At 52.8% G+C, this 24,276-nt stretch overlaps 1 protein-coding gene across 9 annotated transcripts in view; it reads left to right on the forward strand.

Moving 5' to 3' along the window:
- The first annotated feature begins 595 nt into the window (after positions 1-595).
- Positions 596-24,276, forward strand: part of TCF25 (TCF25 ribosome quality control complex subunit) — a 36,722-nt gene continuing 13,041 nt past the window's right edge. For 4 of the 9 annotated variants that reach the window (XM_055364603.2, XM_055364605.2, XM_055364607.2 and 1 more), the window contains exons 1-9: positions 613-927; positions 10,809-10,970; positions 12,049-12,123; positions 13,058-13,176; positions 14,812-14,877; positions 19,282-19,364; positions 20,813-20,943; positions 22,144-22,243; positions 23,096-23,189. In XM_055364603.2, the coding sequence (XP_055220578.2) occupies positions 736-927; positions 10,809-10,970; positions 12,049-12,123; positions 13,058-13,176; positions 14,812-14,877; positions 19,282-19,364; positions 20,813-20,943; positions 22,144-22,243; positions 23,096-23,189 (1,022 nt within the window). In that variant the 5' untranslated portion in view covers positions 613-735. Of the gene's footprint in view, positions 928-10,808; positions 10,971-12,048; positions 12,124-13,057; positions 13,177-14,811; positions 14,878-19,281; positions 19,365-20,812; positions 20,944-22,143; positions 22,244-23,095; positions 23,190-24,276 lie in introns of all 9 variants that reach the window. The other 5 variants (XM_063700415.1, XM_063700416.1, XM_063700417.1 and 2 more) reach the window with 2 other exon arrangements.

The following is a 24,276-nucleotide window of genomic DNA, read 5'->3' on the forward strand; positions in this document are numbered from 1 at the left end:
GCGGGCGGCCTGTCCTAGAACTGTCAGAACCACTGTCCCTAAGGAGGCCTCAGGCGGGCAGTAAGGGCCGCGTCCCTCAATGCTGCTCGAGGGGCGGCGGCTCCAGGGCAGAGGCGGGCATCGACGGCTAGATCACTCGAATGACACCGTGACACGAAAAGGACCAACTAGCAACGTCCGGGACGCAGCTGAAATGCTGCAGGCACGGTGCGAGGACAGGCCCCAGCGGGCCGAACGCGGCTGCCGGTTCCGGGCCACACGGATGGGCAAGGCCGGGCAGGGCCGACGGTCGCCGGCTGCGCGCCCGTTACCCCGAATCGAAGCCCGTCATCCCCGCGGGGCATCTCTCCATGCCCGGTGCCCACGGCGCGCAGGCACCCAGCTGTCCCGAGACCTGGCCCGGACCCACCGGAGCCCGCCCAGACGCCGCCGCTGAACCGGGAAAATTCCGGAGAGCCGCGACGCGCAGGCGCCGCAGCCAGCTCCCCCGCCCCCCACCCCGGGCGAAGAGTGCGCAGGCGCCGCAGCCAGCTCCCCCGCCCCTCCACCCCGCGCCAAGAGTGCGCAGGCGCCGCAGCCAGCTCCCCCGCCCCCCACCCCCGCGCCAGGAGCGCGCAGGCGCCGCAGCCAGCTCCCCCGCCCCCCACCCCGCGCGAAGAGTGCGCAGGCGCGCCGACAGAGGAGTTTTCTGCGCTTCCTTCTCCCTCTCTCCAGACGTCGTGGTCGTTCGGTCCTATGTCGCGCCGGGCCCTGCGGAGGCTGAGGGGGGAACAGCGCGGCCAGGAGCCCCTCGGGCCCGGCGCCCTGCAGTTCGATCTCCGTGATGACGATGACGCGGAAGAAGAAGGGCCCAAGCGGGAGCTTGGTGTCCGGCGTCCCGGGGGCGCAGGGAAGGAGGGCGTCCGAGTCAACAACCGCTTCGAGCTGGTGAGGAGAGCGGCGGCCCGGGTGGGGGTGGGGTGGCCCTTGACGTTCTGGGGCGGGGCGAGCGTCCAGCCGGGTCGGGGAGCGGGGGTTGTGATGCCAGGGGTGGGAAGGGTGACGTGGGTCCCAGCCGCAGTGAGGAGGGCGGGGCCGTGCGTCGGGGCCAGGGCGACGCGGGTGGGCGGTGGCGTGGGGCGAAGACTGCGGGCCGCGGAGTTAAATTGGGTTCTAACCCCGGCGAGGTGGGCGGGGCTAATGGATGGGGCGGGGCCATGCCGTCGGGGCGGGGCGACCGAATGGGCGGGGTTAAGCCGGGTCCGGGTTGTGGAGGGGGCGGGGCCTTGATGCCAAGGGCGGGGCCAACGTCCGCGGGGCCGGGCCACGACGTGGGCGGGATTAAATGGGCCTGCGGCCACGTGGCTGTCGTGGGGCCGTGACGCTAGAGGGCGTGGCTAAAGACGGGGGGGCGGCGAGGCGATGGCGTGGGCGGGGTTAAATGGGGGCCTGGGGCCACCGTGGGGGTGGGGCCATGGCGTAGGGGCAGGAGTCCGGTGGGGCTTCCCTTTCTCGAGTCTAGAGGGGCCTTCTCTCGGTTCCAGGGTTGAGGACTTGCCAGGCCTCTGCGAGCATTCTCCTTTAATCCTCACAACAACTCTGCCTAACCCAGGGCCTTGCTCTTCGCTGCGTCCCCATCAGCCTAACCCAGCGGGTTAGTCTTACTCTTTGCTGCATCTCCGGCAGCTCGTTTCTGGCACAGGGAAGTAACAGTTTGACTGTATGGTTTGCTCCTGCGGTCCTGTGACGTTTTCTCCTAAGCCCTGGCCTCCGTCTGTAACTCTGCCTCTGCGGGCTCTGCGGTCCTCCCGCCTCAGCCTCCTGAGTATCTAGGACTACAGGTGGATGTCACCACGCCCGGCTAATTTTTTTTTTTTTTTTCTTTTTTGTAGAGAAGAGGTTTCGCCTTGTTGCCCAGGCTGGTCTAGAACTTCTGCGCTCAATCTGTCCATCTCAGCCTCACAAAGTGCTGGGACTACAGGCGTGAGTCACCATGCTTGGTTGACTGCCCTTCTCGCATCAAGTCCACCTTTAGTGGTCCCCAAGACCTCCGTCAAGGTTCAGTAATTTGCTAGATTCACAGCAGTTACTGAAAGCTTTTTTTTTTGAGATGGAATCTTGCTCTGCTGCCCAGGCTGGAGTGCATTGGCACAATCCTAGCTCACTGCAACCTTGAACTCCTGGGCTCAAATAGTCCTCTCACCTTGGCCTCTCAGAGTGTTGGCATTACAGGCATGAGCCACTGTGCTTGGCCCCGTAAGTCTTTTTAAATTTTTGTCAATGTAATTTGTCAAAAATGATATCACATGATTTTATTTTACACTTCTTTGTTAGTGAAATGCAGCACCTAGCTATATATTCGTTGACCATTTATATTTCTCTTTGTGACAACCTGTTTATATCTTTGCCTTTTTATAGGGAGTTTGGACAGTCTTTTTGCTCGTGGAAGCTTGCTATCAATTGTCTCTAACGTATTTTCTCGGTTTGTGTTTGTTCTTTAACTTCTTTAATTTCTGTGTGCTGAAAGATACTGGATCCACTTTTCTCATTGTTACACATCCATCTCTCTAGAGTGTCTTCACATAGATCTTCCCTGACGTCACTTTTTTTTTTTTTTTTTTTTTTTTTTTTGAGACAGAGTCTTGCTCTGTCGCCCAGGCTGGAGTGCAGTGGCATGATCTCGGCTCACTGCAAGCTCTGCCTCCCGGGTTCACGCCATTCTCCTGCCTCAGCCTCCTGAGTAGCTGGGACCACAGGCACCCGCCACCACGCCCAGCTAATTTTTTGTATTTTTAGTAGAGACGGGGTTTCACTGTGTTAGCCAGGATGGTCTTGATCTCCTGACCTCGTGATCTGCCCGCCTCGGCCTCCCAAAATGCTGGGATTACAGGTGCGAGCCACTGCGCCTGGCTTTTTTTTTGTTTGTTTTTGGTTGCAGACAGGGTCTCACGGTGTTGCCCAGGCTGGTTGCTGGTCTCGAACTCCTGGGTTCAGGTGATCCTTCTGCCTCAGCCTCCTGAGCAGCTGGGACTACAGTGTACCCTATCGTGCTCAGCTTGTTCTTTTAATGCTTTTTTTTTCCCATTTAAATATTTAATCTTTTTGGTATTTATATTTGTGTTGGTGGGAATTTGGAAAAAGTGTGGTTCGTGAGTTGACAGAGTAAGAGTCCGTAAGGTCAGAAACCACACAAACCCTTGTGGACTTTCTGGAGTGAGTTTGAGTGTCAATAACACTAACAGCTTCCATGGATGAATGACTGCTTATCGTGCTGTGTTCTTTGGAATTTCAGAGAATTTTATCCAGTGGCACACATCAGTCTTAATTTAAGCATTCCATACTTTTTTGCTCTTAAAACTCATATTTGGAAATAATATAATCAAAGTGTTTATTGGCATTCTGTTAAATAGCTCTTGATAAACAGAAGTATGGGAGACAGTAAACAGCCAGTTACGACTAAATGGTTATGAATGTGAATGCATTGGTGAGAGACATGGTGTGTCTCTTTTTAAAAAATTTTATTTATTTAGAGACAAGATCTCTTTATGTTGCCTAGGTTGTTCTTGAACTCCTGGGCTCAAGAGATCCTTCTGCCTTGGCCTCCCAAAGTGCTGGGATTGCAGCTCCCAGTACTTTGGGAGGCAGAGGTGGGCAGATCACCTGAGGTCAGGAGTTCGAGAGCAGCCTGGCCAACATGGTGAAACCCCATCTCTACTAAGAATACAAAAATTGGGCCAGGCATGGTGGCTTACACCTGTAATCCCAGCACTTTGGGAGGCCGAGGCGGGCGGATCACGAGTTCAGGAGATCGAGACCATCCTGGCTAACACGGTGAAACCCCGTCTCTACTAAAGAAATACAAAAAAATGAGCCGGGTGTGGCGGCAGGCGCCTGTAGTCCTACTCAGGAGGCTGAGGCAGGAGAATGGCGTGAACCCAGGAGGCGGAGCTTGCAGTGAGCTGAGATCGCGCCACTGCACTCCATCCTGGGCAACAGAGCGAGACTCTGTCTAAAAAAATAAATAAATAAATAAATTGGCCAGGCATGGTTGTGGGTGCCTGTAATCCTAGCTACTTGGGAGGCTGAGGCAGGAGAATTGCCTGAACCCAGGAGGTGGAGGTTGCAATGAACTGAGATTGTGCCACCAGACTCCAGCCCGGGCAACACAGCGAGACTCTGTCTCAAAAAAAATAAAAAAAAGTAAATAAATAAATCGTAATAATAATTATGGATTTGTCTATTTCTACTTTCAACCCTGTCAGTTTTTGCTGTGTGTGTGTGTGTGTGTTTTGGTTTTTTAGAGACAGAGTCTTGCTCTGTTGCCCAGGCTGGAGTTCAGTGTCACAATTATAACTCACTGTAATCTTGAATTCCTGGGCTCAAACCATCCTCCCACCTCAGCCTCCCAAGTAGGTGGAACTACAAGTGGGTGTCACCACACCTGGCTAATTTTTTCAATTTTTTTTTGAAAGCCAGTGTGCTGGGATTATAGATATGAGCTACCATGCCTGGCCTAGAATATTTTTTGAACTGATTGGTAATGAAAATAGCAACCTATCAAAATTTATGGGATGCAACTGAAACAATGATTAGAACTTTATCATCGTAAATTTTAAATTAGAAAAGTGTTTAAAAATCTAGAAATTTACCTGAAACTTCTACCTTAAACTAGAAAAAGAGCAAATTAAACTCAAAATGTGTAGAAGGAAGAAACTAATCAAAGAGGGGAAAGCATAGAATAGAATATGGACACAATGGAGAAAATCAGTAAGACCGAAACTTGGTTCTCTCAAAAGATGAGTTGGCAAAAACTCTAGATTGACTGATGGAGGGAAAAAGGGAAGGTCCAGGTACGTTACCATTTTCAGGGATGGGAGAGGAGTGTTCACAGGTACAGATGGTGCAGATAGTAACGGGCGATAAGGAACTTCCTGCTAATAAATTTTCCAGGTTAGACAAATGGGCAAGTTCCTTTAAAGATAAAACTTATCCTAAATTGACATGTGAAGAAATAAAAAAATCTGAGGCCTTTTATCTATTAAAGATACTGAATTTTTAAAAGTATAAAACATTCCAGGCTAGGGTTGGTGGCTGACACCTGTAATCCCATCACTTTGGGAGGTCAAGGCAGATCCATCACTTGAGCTCAGGTGTGTGAGACCAGCCTGGGCAATGTGGCGAAACCCCATCTCTACAAACAATACAAAAAAATTGTCCAAGTGTGGTGGCACTCACCTGTGGTCACAGCTACTCAGGAGGCTGAGACGGGAGGATCGCTTGAACCCAGGAGGTCGAGGCTGCAGTGAGCTGAGATGACGCCACCGTACTCCAGCCTGGGTGACAAAGTGAGACCCTGTCTCAAAAAAAAAAAAAAAAAAAGTTCCAACAAAGACAACCTCAGGCTGGGTGCGGTGGCTCATGCCTGTAATCCCAGCACTTTGCGAGGCCGAGGCAGGTGGACCACCTGAGGTCAGGAGTTCGAGACCAGCCTGGCCGACATGGTGAAACTCCGTCTCTACTAAAAATCACCATTTTTTTTTTTTTTTTTTTTTTTTAGGAAAAATGGACATTTTCCTCTCCCCCTAAAAAAAGATAAAACTCCTTCCTGGTTATTAACTGAAATGCTCATCGAGCTTTATCCTAAAGAAGATCAGTCGTGGACAAGAACCTTGTGAAATGTTCCCCATTTGAGACCCTAAAACTAATGAAAGGCACAGCTTTTGGGTAGGTAATAAGGTGTTTTGTTTTGTTTTGTTTTTTGAGACGGAGTCTCGCGCTGTCGCCCAGGCTGGAGTGCAGTGGCACCATCTCGGCTCACTGCAAGCTCTGCCTCGTGGGTTCGCTCCATTGTCCTGCCTCAGCCTCCCGAGTAGCTGGGACTACAGGCGCCCACCACCACGCCCGGCAAGTTTTTTTGTATTTTTAGTAGAGATGGGGTTTCACCGTGTTAGCGAGGATGGTCTTGATCTCCTGACCTTGCCATCTGCCCACCTCTGCCTCCCAAAGTGCTGGGATTACAGGCGTGAGCCACCGCGCCCAGCCAGTAATAAGGTTTGTCTGAGGGTGATCGACAGCATTTTAGAGCTGATGCATGCCAGTAGAGGTTGCAGCAAATCATGTGTCATCACCAAAACTTCGCTGAAGAAGCAAAGCTAGGCCTGTCACCCGTGCTGTCTGTGTACACAGATGGACTTCGGGGCCTGTCACCCGTGCTGTCTGTGTACACAGATGGGCTTCGGGGCCTGTCACACGTGCTGTTCGTGTACACAGATGGGCTCCTGGGCCTATCACCCGTGCTGTCCGTGTACACAGATGGGCTTTGGAGCCTGTCACACATGTTGTCCGTGTACACAGATGGGCTTTGGGGCCTGTCACACGTGCTGTTTGTGTACACAGACGGGCTCCTGGGCCTATCACCTGTGCTGTCCGTGTACACAGATGGGCTTCAGAGCCTGTCACACATGTTGTCCGTGTACACAGACAGGCTCCTGGGCCTATCATGTGTGCTGTCTGTGTACACAGTCAGGCTTCCAGGCCTATCACGTGTGCTGTCCGTGTGCACAGACAGGCTCCTGGGCCCATCACCCGTGCTGTCTGTGTACACAGATGGGCTTCGGGGCCTGTCACACGTGCTGTTCGTGTACACAGATGGGCTCCTGGGCCTATCACCCGTGCTGTCCGTGTACACAGATGGGCTTCGGGGCCTGTCACACGTGTTGTCCGTGTACACAGTCAGGCTCCCGGGCCTATCACGCGTGCTGTCTGTGTATACAGTACAGGCTCCTGAGCCCATCACGCGTGCTGTCCGTGTACACAGTCTCCTTTCCATTGAAGTTCAGCTTGGCATAGAGCTTTTTATGAATTCGATTTGTCAAACACGTCAAAATAAGAATTTTTTTTCTTAGGAAGTCAGCATGAGTTAATAAAAGTAAATTGGGTGTTGGCTGGGCGCGGTGGCTCACGCCTGTAATCCCAGCACTTTGGGAGTCTGAGGTGGGCAGATCACCTGAGGTCAGGAGTTCGAGACCAGCCTGGCCAACATGGTGAAACCCCATCTGTACTAAAAATAGAAAAATTAGCCTGGCATGGCGGCACATGCCTGTAGTCCCAGTTACTCGGGAGGCTGAGGCAGGAGAATCACTTGAATCCGGGAGGCGGAGCTTGCAGTGAGCCAAGATCATGCCATTGCTCTCCAGCCTGGGCAACAGAGCAAGACTCCATCTCAAAAAAAGAAAAAAAAAAAAAGTAAATTGGGTGTTGTGGCGTGTGCCTGTAGTCCCAGCTCCTGGGGAGGCTGAGGCAGGAGGATCCCTTGACCACAGGAATTTGAGGCCAGCCTGGACAACACAGTGAGACCCTATCTCTAAAAACAGACAAGTAAACCAGCACCCAGCTTCACTAAGAGACATCGTCATCAGTTGAATGTTGGAGATGGTGTAGATCCAATTTACCAGTGACCGCCCACAGGTTAGAAACATTTCAACAATAGGCTTTGTTTCAGCTTTCTTCCTTTACTGCAGGGTGCAAGGCAGCCGGCCCATGCCTAGGCCCCAGCTTCGCCAGCAAAGGCCAGGCAGAAGGAGGCATCACCATGAGAATCACCATCATGGTGCTGCTGGGATGGGACAAACCTCGTTTTGGTGGAGTGTCAGTGTTTTCAAGTCAGGGGCTCTTTTTACATAACACGTCTGTACTGCCATGGATTTTCTCGACGGGCGTAAGATGCTCCTGACTTGTCTCAGCGGGCGTAAGACGCTCCTGACTTGTCTCAGCGGGCGTAAGACGCTCCTGACTTGTCTCAGCGGGCGTAAGACGCTCCTGACTTGTCTCAGCGGGCGTAAGACGCTCCTGACTTGTCTCAGCGGGCGTAAGTTGCTCCTGACTTGTCTCAGCGGGCGTAAAATGCTCCTGACTTGTCTCAGCGGGCGTAAGTTACTCCTGACTTGTCTCAGTGGGTGTTTAAGTTGCTCCTGACTTGTCTCAGCGGGCGTAAGATGCTCCTGACTTGTCTCAGCGGGCGTAAGTTGCTCCTGACTTGTCTCAGCGGGCGTTTAAGTTGCTCCTGACTTGTCTCAGCGGGCGTAAGATGCTCCTGACTTGTCTCAGCGGGCGTTTAAGTTGCTCCTGACTTGTCTCAGCAGGCGTTTAAGATGCTCCTGACTTGTCTCAGCGGGCGTAAGTTACTCCTGACTTGTCTCAGCGGGCGTAAGTTGCTCCTGACTTGTCTCAGCGGGCGTAAGTTGCTCCTGACTTGTCTCAGCGGGCGTAAGTTGCTCCTGACTTGTCTCAGCGGGCGTAAGATGCTCCTGACTTGTCTCAGCGGGCGTAAGATGCTCCTGACTTGTCTCAGCGGGCGTAAGTTGCTCCTGACTTGTCTCAGCGGGCGTTTAAGATGCTCCTGACTTGTCTCAGCGGGCGTAAGTTGCTCCTGACTTGTCTCGACGGGCGTAAGATACTCCTGACTTGTCTCAGTGGGCGTAAGATACTCCTGACTTGTCTCAGCGGGCGTTTAAGATACTCCTGACTTGTATCCTTGTCATGTGGGAGCCTCCATTGGAGAGAAAGCCGACTGACCGGCGAGCACAGACCTGCCCTGTGCTTTCTTCTCTTCAGCAAACACGGCCGGGGTGTCTGTCTTCCCAGGTGCAGCCAAGTCTCAATTCTGTTTCAGAAACTATCTCAGGGCTGTGGGGCTTGGAGCTGATTGTGTTTTCTGAGCTTTGTGGTTTTCAAGATGTTTTAAATTAAACAGGCAGTTTTATTTATTTTTGAACCTTTGTGCATCCGATTGGATCCATCAGAATCTCCTAGTTCATAAAGAATTGTTGATGCTGGTCTCTGTTAGCTTTTTTTAAAAAAATTTAGAGCTAGAGTCTTGCTCTGTTGCCCACGCTGGAGTCCCGTTGTGTGATCACGGCTCACTCCAGGTTCCAGATTCCAGCTGCTGGGCTCACGCAGTCCTCCTCAGCTGCCTGAGTAGCTGGGACTCAAGAGGTGTGTGCCACCACACCCTGCTAATTTTTTGTAGAGATGGGGTCTCACTGTATTGCCTAGGCTGGTTTCAAGCTCCTGGGCTCAGATGATCCTCCTGCCTCAGCCTCCCAAAGCGCTGGGATTATAGGCGTGAGCCACCACACCCAATCTGTTAGCCTCTTTTTTTTTTTTTTTTTCTTCTTGAGATGGAATCTCGCCTTATCTCCCAGGCTGGAGTGCAGTGGCGTAATCTTGGCTCGCTGCAACCTCTGCCTCCCGGATTCAAGCAATTCTCCTGCCTCGGCCTCCCGAGTAGCTGGGATTACAGGCACGCTTCACTGCACCCGGCCGATTTTTTTATTTTCGGTAGAGACGGGATTTCACCATGTTGGTCAGGCTGGTCTTCAACTCCTGACCTCATGATCCACCCACCTCGGCCTCCCAAAGTGCTGGGATTACAGGTGTGCGCCGCCACCGCGCCCGGTCAGCCACCACTGCGCCCGGTCAGCCTCTCACTAGCTGAGGAGCCAGAACTTTTCCTGTTCTTACCCTTCTCCCACTGCCTGTCTCCCCTCCAATCTGTATGTGAATGTATGTTGTGAGGTTTTATCCATTTCATATTATACTCCTAAGATTCATCCATATTGTGTGTTCAGTGGTGGTTCATTCATTCATTCATTCTCACTGCTATAAAAGGTTCCAGACTTGGCGTGGTGGCTCACACCTGTAACTCCAGCTCTTTGGGAGGCTGAGGCAGGAGGATTGCTTGAGGTCAGGAGCTCAAGACCAGCCTGGGCAATGTGGTGAGACCCCCATCTCTACAAAAAATTTAAAAAATTAGCCAGGCATGGTAGCTCACGCCTGTAGTTCCAGCTACTTGGGAGGCTGAGGCAGGAGGATGCTTGAACCCAGGAGGCCAAGGCTGCAGTGAGCCAAGATCACACTGCTGCACTGCAGCCTGGATGACAGAGCGAGACTCTGTCTCAAAAAGAGAGAGAGAGAAGGTTTCATTGTATGAATTATTTTTATCGTATGTCATTTTCTTTTTCTATTTTGAGATGGAGTCTTGCTCTGCAGTCAAATGCTCTACCCCTGAGCTACACCCCCATAGAGATGGAGTCTTGCTCTGTCGCCCAGGCTGGAGGGTAGTGGTGCAATCTTGACTCACAGCGACCTCTGCCTCCCGGGTTCAAACGATTCTACCACTTCAGCCTCCCAAGTAGCTGGGATTACAGGCGCCTGCCACTGTGCCTGGCTAATTTTTGTGTTTTTAGTAGAGACAGGGTTTCGCCATGTTGGCCAGGCTGGTCTTGAACTCCTGACCTCAAGTGGTCCGCATGCATCAACCTCCCAAAGTGCCGGGATTACAGGCGCGAGCAGCTCGCCTGGCCTATCATTTTCATTAGGAAAAGTATGTAGGTTGATGGGTCCTTGGTGCTTTTTTTTCCTGCCTGCTGCTGGAGAGGAGCTGAGGCTTGAGGAGAAAGGAGGAAGAAGGAACTCTAATGCATTGGCTGAATATATATATTTAACGTTTTGTCCTGCAGGTGGTTTTCTGTAAATGGAGTGAATTACAGTATTTGAGGAGTCTTCCTTACCTCATCTCTGAAGGCAGAGATAACCCATAGCCTCGGGGCCCCGGCTTTCTGTAGAGCTGTTGACAAAGTCCCCCTGAGCCAGAGCTGAGTCACTGCTGTGTCCAACAGTCTCGGGTTCTTGCATCTTTCCCGTCCAGCGTCTCGCACTGACCCTGGGCGTCCCCAACGCAAGCCCGTTCACATCTCACTATTCATATCTCAGCATCAGCGTTCACACTGTAAGTAACGCCCTGGCTCTTCTCCAACCTGTTTTTCCAGATAAACATTGACGATCTTGAGGATGACCCTGCGGTGAACGGGGAGAGGTCTGGCTGTGCGCTCACAGACGCTGCGGCACCAGGGAACAAAGGAAGGGGGCAGCGTGGAAACACAGAGAGCAAGACGGATGGAGATGTCACCGAGACAGCGCCCTCAGAGCAGGTGGGGGGCTGAGTGGTGAGGAGGTGGCATCAGACGGGAGAGTTCCAAGGCACCCAGCCACATGTATCCTGTGCTGTGATTTTCCTTGGAGGTGTAATCTTCTGAGTTCCATTTTGGTTACCTGCTAGTTGCCCCCAAATTTACTTGGGAACCTTGATGAGATTTGCATGTAATGAGTAAAGGTCGCAGGCCTGTCTCCTGCATCTCAGGAGAGTCTGTGCCTGCCCAGCAGTGTGTGTAACTGCACACGTGTGTTCTTCCTAACCAACCGCACACGTGTGTTCTTCCTAGCCGACCGCGCACGTGTGTTCTTCCTAGCCGGCCGCGCACGTGTGTTCTTCCTAACTGTGCCCCGAACGTTTGCTTGGCTGGGTTGTGGATCTGGGTGCTGGTGTGAGTGAACTTTGAAGAAACATGCAGGTCAGGTTAACGTGTGATGGGCAGAGATGCAGACAGCCTGCTGCTGTGCTCCACAGCACAGAAGAGGGGCCCTAAAAGGAGAGCTTGTGTTCATTTATCCAACAAGTGTTCTTGGGAGCTTGCTGGGTGATGGGAACGTGCTGTTGCCCCCCAGGAGCCTCTGGTTGAGAGGGCAACATACATGTGAAGTGACAGGTGGGTCCTGACTTGAGGCTCGGGGTCCTGGGGGCTTCTTGAGGAGCCTTCCTGCTGTCAGAAGGGGTTGGCCAGGTGCAGGCGTAGGGGACCACAGATACAGGTGCGGTGTGAGGCGGCCAGGGGACAGCAAGGCCCCCGTCTTCAGGGTGGCTGCAGTGTGGCAGGGAGTGGCCGACACAGTGAGGAATGAGAGCTGGACCCCGTCAGAGTCCTGTGAGCCTGTGAGGCTGGACACAGAGGGCCCTGGGGACTGCTGTAACTGCTGTAGCACAGCCCGAGGGGCTCGGAGAGGTGGGAAGGTGCCTGCTGGAGAGAAGAGAGTGAGTTGAGGGGACTTTTGGGACACGGAGGGAGAGGTCGGGGCTGCTTAGATGAGGGTGGAGTCACGCTTGCTGCTTTAATTCTTAGTTCTTAAGATTTACTTCTCATTCCACTGATGAAAATGTGTTTCTATCATTAGTCTAATGCAAGTGGCAAACTCCGGAAGAAGAAAAAAAAACAGAAAAACAAGAAGAGCAGCACGGGAGAAGCATCGGTACGTGAGTCGGGACTGGCTGTGCTCTCTCCCTCCGCCTGACGCCCCCTCCCTCCGCCTGACGCCCCCTCCCTCCGCCTGACGCCCCCTCCCTCCGCCTGACGCCCCCCTCCCTCCGCCTGACGCCCCCCTCCCTCCGCCTGACGCCCCCTCTCCCTCCGCCTGACGCCCCCTCTCCCTCCGCCTGACGCCCCCTCCCTCTGCCTGACACTCTCTCCATTCTCTTCCGGCTGTTTTTCAAGGTGGTGTTGAAAGAAGCTTACTTAGTATTTTTATTCCTTCCTATTAGGAGTATAACTAAGAGATCAGGGAAAAAGAAAAGGAAAAGCTACTTTCTAAATGCTGCTTCCTGTTTTTACCCTTGTTCCTTCACGGGTCGGCGCTCTGCTCTGTGTGTCTGTGGGAATGTGTGATCTGATGGGGACATCCCTTCTAGTTCTGGTGCTCCTGTGACCCGTGGAACACTTGCTGTTTGCGCTGACATCTGTCCCATGCTTATGGGTTATTTGCATGGTGGGTACAGAACCCTCCACTGGAGCTAGTCTGTCATCAGAAAAAAATACGTTTTCATCATTGCCCTTCGTCCTCGTCTGATTGTGTCCTGAGACAAGGGTGTAGCTTTGTTGCTGTTTAGTTGGAGCCACAAGTCCCAACCCTGTTTGCCGGAGGAGGTGAGCACACCTGTGTGATATGGAATGCCCAGTTTTTTCTAGGGTCCTTCTGGTTCTGTGATTCTGTCTATGCTGGGCGCTTCTTAGGAAACATCTCTTCTTTTTTCTAAATGTGTGGATGGTACATAGTGTTTGACTTATACTGTCCTTTAGGAAGTAAATACAATGTAATAGGTTTCTTTTAAGATAAATAATTTTGTTATTGTTACAGTATTTAAAATAATGTCAGTGTGGTGATTAAGAGGTTGTTTTGGGGCTTTTAGGAAAACGGACTAGAAGATATCGATCGCATCCTAGAGAGGATTGAGGACAGCACTGGGTTGAACCGTCCCGGCCCAGCTCCCCTGAGCTCCAGGAAACACGTTCTCTACGTGGAGCACAGGTGTGGCCCCCGCCCTTCTCTGCGGCTGCCCTTCTCTGTGGCTGCCACAGAGACTCTGTGGGAGGAAAAGGTTCTCTAAAAAAGGAAAAATAAAATGTACTATCTTTATTTAAAAATCATATGAGTTTATTGGCTGGGCGTGGTGGCTCACGCCTGTAATCCCAGCACTTTGGGAGGCCAAGGCAGGTGGATCACGAGGTCAGGAGATCGAGACCATCCTGGCTAACATGGTGAAACCCCCTCTCTACTAAAAATACAAAAAATTAGCCGGGCGTGGTAGCGGGCGCCTATAGTCCCAGCTACTCGGGAGGCTGAGGCAGGAGAATGGCGTGAACCCAATAGGTGGAGCTTGCAGTGAGCCGAGATGGTGCCACTGCACTCCAGCCTGGGCGACAGTGCAAGACTGTGTCTCAAAAATAATAATAATAATAATAATATGAGTTTGTTATTACTCATTTAGGCAATAGGCCGGGCCCGGTGGCTCACGCCTGTAACCCCAGCACTTTGGGAGGCTGAGGTGGGCAGATCACCTGAGGTCAGGAGTTTGAGACCAGCCTGACCAAGATGGAGAAACCCCAGCTCTAGTAAAAGTACAAAATTAGCCAGGTGTGATGGCGCATGCCTGTAATCCCAGCTACTCGGGAGGCTGAGGCTGGAAAATTGCTTGAACCTTGGAGGCGGAGGTTGCGGTGAGCTGAGATTGTGCCACTGCACTCCAGCCTGGGCAACGAGCAAACGTCCGTCTCAAAAAAAAAGAAAAAAAAATACAAAAATTAGCTGGATGTGGTGGCGGGTGCCTGTAATCCCAGCCACTCAGGAGGCTGAGGCAGGAGAATCGCTTGAACCCGGGAGGCAGAGGTTGCAGTGAGCTGAGATGGAGATCGCGCCACTGCACTCCAGCCTGGGTGATACAGCGAGACTCTGTCTCCCGACAAAAGGAAATAGGAACAAGGAGGAAAGGAAGTCATCCATATTTCAGAGAACTTTTAGCTTTACTTCTTATGTATATTAGAGAGTTCCTTCTTTTTCTTTTTTTTAAGAGACAGGATCTCTCTATCACCCAGGCTGGAGTTCAGTGGTGTGATCATAGCCCACTGCAGCCTCGACCTCCTGGGCTCAGGAGATTCTCTTGCCTCAGCCTCCCAAAATGCTGGAATTACAGCTGTGAACCACCACGTCTGGTCACAAAGTTCCTCCTTATCTGTCATCCTTGGATGATTATTCGTCTCTTGGTCTTACAGATGCTTAGTGAATCGCTGTCCCTACTTCAGAAATTATTGCCAGCTTAAAAAAAAAAAAAGCGCCGTGGAGTCAGTTAAGACGCAGTAGTGTAGTCCCAGGGTGCGTGCACTGCCCCGACTCAGCCTCAGAAACAGACGTGTGTCACACACAGTGCCTCTTGACACAGCACTCACCGAGCGCCCTCACGGCACGGTGACAGCAGCTTCCCCGTGGTGCCCGCAGTGGCGAGGCCTCAGCTGTGGTTGGGGTGGTGATTTTAGAGAAAGGCCTGGAAGCTGCCTTTCAAGCCAAAAATCCGTATTCTCTCCTTGACTATTAGGTGGCTTTCTGAAGTTTTTGGAATCGTCTTAGAACATAATTTCATGTTTCTTTCTATAATTTTCAATTCCCCAGACACTTGAATCCAGACACAGAACTGAAAAGGTATTTTGGTGCCCGAGCAATCCTTGGGGAGCAAAGGTAAGGTCCACACTGAGCTGCATTCTCACAGCCGCTTCATTCCTTCTTAGACTCTTGGCCGGGGGTGGGGTTCCTGAAGCTAGTTTACCCTTGAGGGAGAGTATTTAAAGCCAGAGTGCACACGTAACCCTTAGAATTGGGATCTGAATGGGAGTCCACAGATTGTCTGTGTATAACCTTGTCTGTGACCGTGGGTTGTGGAGATGCGCAGAGTAGCTGGTCTCCATCCCTCACACTGCCTTGTCCAGCATGAGGTTTCAAAAGCCATGCTGAGTACGGTGCTCACGCCTGTAATCCCAGCACTTTGGGAGGCTGAGGCGCACAGATCACCTGAAGTCAGGAGTTTGAGACCAGCTGGGCGACATAGTGAAACCCCGTCTCTACTGAAAATACAAAAATTAGCTGGGCGTGGTGGCAGGCATCTGTAATCCCAGCTACTCAGGAAGCTGAGGCGGGACATTCGCTTGAACCCAGGAGGCAGAAGTTGCAATGAGCTGAGATCACACCACTGCACCCCAGCCTGGGCGACAGAGCGAGACCGTGTCTCAAAAAAAAGTTTTCAAAAGCTGTTAAATTTTAAGATTCTAGTTTTGTCGTGGTGGCTTATGCCTGTAATCCCAGCACTTTGGGAGGCCAAGGCGGGTGGATCACCTGAGGTCAGGAGTTTGAGATCAGCCTGACCAACATGGAGAAACCCTGTCTCTACTAAAAATACAAAAAATTAGCCAGGCAAGGTTGCGCATGCCTGTAATCCCAGCTACTCGGGGGGCTGAGGCAGGAGAATCGCTTGAAACTGGGAGGCAGAGGTTGCGGTGAGCTGAGATCTTGACATTGCACTCCAGCCTGGGCAACGAGAGCGAAACTCCATCTCAAAAAAAAAAAAAGATTCTAGTTTTGCTTCTCAGAGCAAAACTAATGTGAAGTTCAGGTTCTGAGATAAGTTTCTTTCTCTCTTTCTTTTTTTTTTTTTGAGACAGATTCTTGCTCTGTCGCCCAGGCTGGAATGCAGTGGTGTGATCCCGGCTCACTGCAACCTCCCCCTCCTTGGTTCAAGCAATTCTGCCTCAGCCTCCCGAGTAGCTGGGATTGCAGGTGCACGCCACCACACCCAGCTAATTTTTTTTTTTTTTTTTTTTTTTTTTTAGTAGAGACGGGGTTTCACTATGTTGGCCAGGCTGGTCTCGAACTCCTGACCTCAGGTGATCCACTTGCCTTGGCCTCCCAAAGTGCTGGGATTACAGGCGTGAGCCATGGCGCCCGGCCCAGATAAGTTTCATCTGTGTCCATTCAGTAGTTCTTAGCAGTTGGGCAGCCCCAGATGAGGATGGCTGGCTGCAATGGGGAGCACAGGGTCTTTCAGCTCCTTAGAGGAAGAAGAGCAGGGGGGTGTCTGCTTCTGGGACTTTATGTAGGAGGTATATTCTGCCTCTGGACTCTCCATTGAAGTGTCCAGAAGGCTTTGTCTTTTTTTTTTATTTTTTTATTTTTTTAGAGACAGGGTCTTGCTGGGTTGTCCAGTCTGGTTTTGAACTCATGGCCTCAAGTGATCCTCCCATCTCAGTCTCCCAAATAGCTGGGACTACCGGCACATGCCACCGCTCATTTATTTTATTTTATTTTTTATAGAAACAAGGTCTTACTTTGTTGCCCAGGCTGGTGTCAAACTCCTGGCTTCAAGCGATTCTCCTCCCTCTACCTCCTAAAGTGCTAGGATTACAGGCATGAGCCACCACGCCCAGCCAGACACATCCTGTTTTATTGGACCATGGAGAGTATTGCTGGTCTATAACATGCCCTGGTTTTGCACGTCTGAGTTCTTTTTTTTTTTTTCGAGACAGAATTTTGCTCTTGTTGCCCAGGCTGGAGTGCAATGGCTCAATCTTGGCTCACCACAACCTCCGCCTCCCGGGTTCAAGTGATTCTCCTGCCTTAGCCTCCTGAGTAGCTGGGATTACAGGCATGTGCCACCATGTCCAGCTAATTTTGTGTTTTTAGTAGAGATGGGGTTTCTCCATGTTGGTCAGGCTCATCTCGAACTCCCAACCTCAGGTGATCCACCCACCTCAGCCTCCTGAAGTGCTGGGATTACAGGCGTGAGCCACCGCGCCGGGCCTGCACGTCTGAGTTCTAAGCATTGTTTTCTTTTTTTGAAATGGAGTCTCGCTCTGTCACCTAGGCTGGAGCTCAGTGGTGCGATCTCAGCTCACTGCAACCTCCGCCTCCTGGGTTCAAACGATTCTCCTGCCTCAGCTTCCCAAGTAACTGGGATTACAGGCGAGTGCCACCATGCTCGGCAAATTTTTGTATTTTTGGTAGAGATGGGGTTTCACCATGTTGGCCAGGCTGGTCTCGATCTCCTGACCTCAAGTGATCCACCAGTCTCGGCCTCCCAAAGTGCTGGGATTACAGGCGTGAGCCACCACACCCAGCCTAAGTGTCGTTTCTGCACCATGGTATACCCAGGTCATTTCCTCACCCCAATGGTAGCATGTGTCCGGATGTTGGCTACAGTCCCCGGTGTCTGCAGGCATTTCTGTGAAACTGCCCAAGAATGAGTATATATCCTGCATGCTGCCAGTGCCTTCAGTAGAGTCACGTGGCTCACACTGAGTGTCTGCCCAGGTCCTTCACCTTCTTACTCGTAGTCGACGGTAGTGGTTTGGAAACCCGCCGTCGTGTGTGGGCAGAAGTGTTGCGGTTTTGATTGTGGGTAGATCAAGGATGTTTTCATATGCTGTTGTTCACGCCTTCCCTGGATTTCTAACAGGTTTGGCTTTATATTTTACTTTACATTTTTGGTGTTGATGGGTTTCTTCGGGAATATTAATGAAAAATAGACTTTAAAATGTCACTTTGTCATCTGCATTTCCCTGAGCTGAGGGCTCCACCTCGTCCCACCCTTTGTTTGCATCTGCTTGGTCTGTCTTGGTCGTTTCTTTACATTTTTGCATGGTTTATTTCTGCAAATTATAATTATAGTAATTAGTATTATAACTATTAATACGGATTATTCATAGTAATTAGTTGACAGTAATTGCCTTTATTATTTTTATAGTATTATTAAACTTTTTGTTTATTTATTTCTTTAAAAATTTAAGTCGTACCAAAAGACTTCCATGGAGAAGCCACAGTTCCCTTTTTATTCATTCCTTGACCTGCTCCTCCAAGACAAAGACCTGGCCTGTTTCCATTTCTCCTTCTGGTGGTTCTCTCAGAAGCTCAGAATAACAGGCACTGCTTTCTCTTGGGTCCCTGACTTCCTGCTACGACAGCCCGGTCAGCTCATCGCCCCCGCACTTCAGCACACTCCTCCCATTGCTCAGGGTGCCTGCCAGCCTTCAGAGCTCCTCCAGGCTCCTGTCCCCTACCCCCTCCTGGCATCTGCCCAGGCTGCCTCATTGGGTCTGTTCTGGAGGCTTCCTTACTTGTTTTGTGGGACAGCTTACCGCAGGTCAGGCCATCCCTGGGATTCTGTACATCTGGCCCAGGAGAGTGCTGAAGGGCTGACTCTCCTAGGCCTGGGCGTGTGCTACAGGCAGGAGAAGTAGGCTGGGGACACCTTCATGTCAGGAGGGCCCACCACACTGGCCTCCACTCTGTGGTGGCTGAACTGTGGGGGGCCTGGGGCCAGGGCAGGGATGGCCCCGTGGGAAGGGAGCTGCACCGTGCTGATGGTGACCGTGGGCATGGCTGCTGCTGTCTGTGCTGCCGCGGCTGCCACACCCCACCTCTCCGGTGCCTTTGTGCTCAGGCAGAGTGCCCTGACCTCTGTTATTTGGGGGTCTCTGCCACAGGGGTCAGGCCCACTCTAAGCACTGGTCAGGTGGTATCTGAGCTGGGCAGGTGGGGCAGCATGGAAAAGGCATGGAGCTGCTGTTACCTCAGAGATGGTTGGTTTCTTAAGTTGAGTGATGGGCATGTGGATATTAGCATGTTGTTGTCTTTCTTTTCATTTTCTTTTTTTATTTTCCTCTTGAGACAGGGCCTCGCTCTGTCGTCCAGGCTGGAGTGCTGGGATCACAGGTGCAGGCCATCACGCCAGGCTAATTTTTAAAATCCTTTGTAGAAATGGGGTTTTGCTGTCTTGCCCAGGCCAGTCTCGAACTCCTGGGTTCAAGAAATCCTCCCATCTTGGCCTCTCAAAGTGCTGGGATTACAGGTGTGAGCCCCCGTGCCCAGCCAGAATTGTTTCTTTCTCTCTATGGGGCCCTCCCTGCTGCACCCGTCCCACAGTAGCTGCTGACGCTTGTTTGCATCCTGTCCTTAATGCGTCCCCACCCTGCCCCACATGCCTTCTCTGCCCCTCAGTTTTGCTTCCACAGCCCGTGCAGGGATCAGGCAGCCAAGCCTTGGTCCCCACACACCACAGGATGTAAAGCTGTACCTGTGTCCCGTTCTCCCCAGGCCACGGCAGAGACAACGCGTATACCCCAAGTGCACATGGCTGACCACCCCTAAAAGCACCTGGCCCCGCTACAGCAAACCAGGTGAGGGTCTGCAGAGGCTGCTGGGGATGGAGGGTCAGGAGGCGTGGTCTGTGCACTGGCCCTGGTACAGCAAACCAGGTGAGGGTCTGCAGAGGCTGCTGGGGGTGGAGGGCGGCGGGGGTGGGGTGTGGTCTGTGCACCGGCCTGCGCTGGGCACCAGGGGCGTCAGTGCCTCTTGAGCCGAGACTCTTTGCTCCAGGAGCACCGGTGTGCAGTGTGTGACTGTTTGTTGCCACACTGAGGGCTTGAGTGCTGGAGGCCTGGCCCAGTACCTCAACACGGAGCCTCCCAGGCACAGTCTTTGTGTGACTGTCTTTTAACACAGGTTCTTCCTGCCGTTCTGCCATCGACCTTTCCCTTATGGAAGCAATCAAGTTCATTTTAAACTGCAATATTTTGTATATTATTGCAAACTGATAAGTGATTTTAAGATAAATTGCAACAGTGAAGACAGGCATGGAGTGTTGGGTGCTTGGTTGTGTGGTGTGGGGAAGTGTCAGGAGGCCTTCCACACTGGCCTCCACTCTGCAGTGGCTGAACTGTGGGGGCCCTCAGGGGCCAGGGCAAGGACAGCTTGTGGGAAGGGAGCTGTGCGGTGCCCTTGGTGATCGGCATGGCTGCTGCTGTCAGTGCTGCCATGGCTCCCATGCCCGCCTCTCCTGCGCCTGTGTCTGTGGGGGTGCCGGAGATTGCCTGTATACATTCTGTAAGGACACATCTAGGAGCGAGGCCTGTGTTGTCAGAAGGTGAACCCCGTTGCTCACAGCCCCTTCCCTTCCTGGCAGGAACCCCTGCTCACTGCAGACGGGTTCCATGGCCACGTGTTCCTGCAGGAATGGGGCCTTGGGCAGGGCCATCAAGAAGGTATCACTACGGGGGACCTAGTCCATGGAGGTCCTGGGAGGCTGAGCTTTCCAGGTTTATCAGAAGAAACTGCGTCCCATACACCCAGTCAGACAGGAGGAGCAAAGTGAGAGGGTGGCCACACGTTACAAAGCTCTTTGGCTTCAGAGGCCTGGCGCTGTGGCTAGCTGTGCCACCGCACTCCAACCCTGTCCTTCCACAGCCACCCCGGACATTCACCTCAATCAGACGTGGTCTGGGGACAGTGCTCGGCCTGGTCAGATCTGGCGATCTGTGGACTGTGTGTGTCCTTGTCCCTGACATTCCCTCCAGGCCAGTGGGGCTAGAGCTGTATCCGAGTTCTGGAGGGAAACACGTCTTGATAGGAAACTAAAGCAGACGAGATGCCGTCTCCTGGTGTAGACCAGACGGCAGGTGTTTTGGGAAGGTGCCTGGACCTGGTGATACGTGTGAGTACACACTCAGGTCAAGTTTGTCGATATCGCAGAGGCCTCGTCCAGAACACCACGAAGGTGAGGGCTGTGCTTGGAGCTGCCCACGTCCCTGCTCCCGGCACACCCTCCCTGAGCACTCTCCCCTCCCAGGTCTGTCCATGCGGCTGCTGGAATCAAAAAAAGGCCTCTCCTTCTTTGCGTTTGAGCACAGTGAGGAGTACCAGCAGGCTCAGCACAAGTTCCTGGTGGCCGTGGAGTCTATGGAGCCGAACAACATCGTGGTGCGTGGTCCCTGCAGCCCCTGACAGGAGCAGGGGCCGTGTAGCCACCACTGCCCTGGGCCGCCTGCTTCCCTGGTGGCTGGGGGAGGCGTGCTGCCTCCTGCCCTTGCCAACAGGAAGGATGCCAGTTTCTGCAGGGCGGTCTGGCCCTGTGACCAGAAGGAGATGTGTTCGGAGGCTCTAGGCCAAGCGAGCTCCATCCATACTCAGAGGAGAGGCTGGAGCGCTGCTCTCTCAGCCGTTCCTGGGGACCGTCGCAGTAGTGCCGTGTGACGCAGGCCCAGGACTCTGGGGCTTCTCACTGCTGCCCTTGCCTCCTGCGGCTCAGTGCAGGGGAGCAGCTCAGATTCCCTGCCCCCGGACGGCCCCCGCGCAGTCCCCGGACAGCCCCCGCACGGCCCTGGACGGCCCCCGCGCAGCCCCAGACAGCCCCAGACAGCCCCCGGGCGGCCCCCGCGCAACCCTGGACAGCCCTCGTGCAGCCCCCAGACAGCTCCCCTTGCAGCCCCGGATGGCCCCCGCACATCCCCAGGCGGCCGCCGCGCAGCCCCGGACCTGGACAGGCCCCGGACAGCCCTCGCGCAGCCCCGGGCGGCCCCCGGACAGCCCCCGCAGAGCTCGCCGTCATCGCCCTGTGGGAAAAGCAGGCTGCTGCTTTCTATTCCTCTTTCTTGGGGCTTAGTGGGGAGTTAGGTGGCCCCTGGCCTGGGCATGTCAGGTTCTGAGTTCTTGCTTTAAGTCATATAATTGGTTCAGCTTAGCAATAATAACTAGCCTATTTTGAGTTGGGGGGACGTTGTGAGTGTCGACCCTGGTAATTCCCCCGTTTTTGTTCTTGTTTTTGGAGTCGGAATCTCACTCTGTCGCCTAAGCTAGAGTGCATTGGCGCAGTCTCGGCCCGGGTTCAAGCGATTCGCCTGCCTCAGCTTTCCAAGTAACTGGGATTACAGGCACATGCCACCACACCCGGCTCATTTTTGTATTTTTATTAGAGACCAGGTTTTGCCACGTTGGCCAGGCTGGTCTTGAACTCCTGATATCAAGTGATCCTCCTGCCTCAGCCTCCCAAAGTGCTGGGATTACAGGCGTGAGCCACTGCGCCCAGCCTCCGCTGGTTTTAAATGTCTGAAAAAAAGGCATGCCTGGGAGCTGGGGCCTTGCTGAGTGCCTTTCCTCCAGGGCTGTCCTCCCTTCTGGTAGGTTCTGCTCCAGACAAGCCCTTACCACGTTGACTCACTCCTGCAGCTCAGCGATGCCTGCCGCTTTCAAGAGGATCAGGAGATGGCTCGAGACCTCGTAGGTAAGGCAGAGCCCCCACCCCATTCCCCTCAGCTGTGGGAGCACCTCGAGCCATCAAGACAGATGCGATGGTGTAAGATGACAGGGGTTGTCAGGATATCCGTGACAGCTTTATTGAGATACAACCTACATAGCACAAAACTTACCCATTTAAAGTTTTTGTTTGTTGGTGTTTAATATATGCCACAGCCTCCCGAGTAGCTGGGACTACAGGCACCCGCCACCACACCTGGCTAATTTTTTGTATTTTTAGTAGAGATGGGGTTTCACCGTGTTGGCCAGGATGGTCTCGATCTCCTGACCTTGTGATCCACCCACCTCGGCCTCCCAAAGTGCTGGGATTACAGGCGTGAGCCACCACGCCCCCCCCTCTGGCTTTTATTTACAATGAAGTTTTCAAGGTTCATCCTCATCGTAGCGTGGATCAGAACGTCGTTCGTTTTTATGGCTTAGTAATACTCCACTGTGTGGACGGACCACATGTTGTGTATCCATCATTAGTTGACGGCTGTGTGGGCTGTTGTAAATTATAGTGCTTACGTCAGCATGCACACGCAGTCTTAGGTGGACACATCTGTGCTGCACACATGGACGCCTGGTTCTGTCAGGACGTGGCAGCAGTTGTGCCTCATGGTGTTGAAAATGTTACCGTGTCAAGCTCACAAGTTCTGTGGTTGAAATAAATGCAGCGTGGCATCCAGGGTGCCCAGAGGCATGTCTGCCCTCTCAGTGTCCAGGACTCTAGTTTCGTGACCTTCCGCCCAGACCTTTCCTTGTTGTCCATTATCAAAGGAGGGGCCGTGGTTGCCGTGTGTGGCCATGACACCCTCCCCTGGCGTCCCTGTGCCCGCAGAGAGAGCGCTGTACAGCATGGAATGTGCGTTCCACCCCCTGTTCAGTCTCACCAGTGGGGCCTGCCGGCTGGATTACCGCAGACCCGAGAACAGGTGAGTGCAGCTGCCCTGGAGGTGACACAGCTCCCCTTCCCTTCTCCTGCAAGTGAGGCTGGGGGAGGTGCAATGGGCACCTCATGGCTGCCCTCCAGGGTGGACCAGGGCCCACAGGTCCAAAGTGACCCACCTTCCTCTCTCTCGGCTTAAGGATAGAGGGACTGGATTGTCTCAGCCCAGGTTTACATTTGTCTGTGGACATGCCTGATGCTACTCTGGAGGTCAGAGTGGGAGGTCTGCTGAGCACAGGAGTTCAAGTCCAGCCTGGGCACCATAGTGAGACCCCATCTCTTAAAAAAATAAAAATAAAAATAAATGTTTGTGTTAGAAGTGAGCCTGGCTGGGCACAGTGGTTCACGCCTGTAATCCCAGCACTTTGGGAGGCCGAGGTGGGAGGGTTGCTTGAGCCCAGGTGTCAAGACCAGTCTGAGCACCGTGGCAACGTGCAGTCTCAAAACAGCTTTTTTTTTTTTTTTTTTTTTTTGAGACGGAGTCTCGCTCTGTCACCCAGGCTGGAGTGCAGGGGCGCGATCTTGGCTCACTGCAAGCTCCGCCTCCCGGGTTCAAGCCATTCTCCTGCCTCAGCCTCCCGAGTAGCTGGGACTACAGGCACGCGCCACCACGCCTGGCTAATTTTTTGTATTTTCTAGTAGAGACGAGGTTTCACCGTGTTAGCCAGGATGGTCTCCATCTCCTGACCTTGCGATCCACCCGCCTCGGCCTTCCAAAATGCTGGGATTACAGGCGTGAGCCACCGCACCCGGCCACTACAGAACATGTTAAAAACTAGCTAGGCCTGGTGGAGCGTGCCTGTGGTCCCAGCTACTTGGGAGGTTGAGGCGAGAGTATCACTCAAGTGAGCCCAGGAGGTCGAGGCTGCAGTGAGCTGAGATGGTGCCAGTGCACTCCAGCCTGGGCAACAGAGTGAGACCTTGTCTCTCAAAAAAAAAAAAAAGAAGAAGAAGAAGTGAGCCTGAGAAACCAAATCTCCACAGTGGGCTCTGCAATTGCATTTCCTTCTATGTTTGGCTGAGAAAACCCATCCCTGGCAAGTTTAGAAGCTTTGGAAGGCTTTGCAGGTTTG

The sequence above is a fragment of the Gorilla gorilla genome, chromosome 18, assembly GCF_029281585.2.
Source record: "Gorilla gorilla gorilla isolate KB3781 chromosome 18, NHGRI_mGorGor1-v2.1_pri, whole genome shotgun sequence".
NCBI classification, from domain to species: Eukaryota; Metazoa; Chordata; class Mammalia; order Primates; family Hominidae; genus Gorilla; species Gorilla gorilla.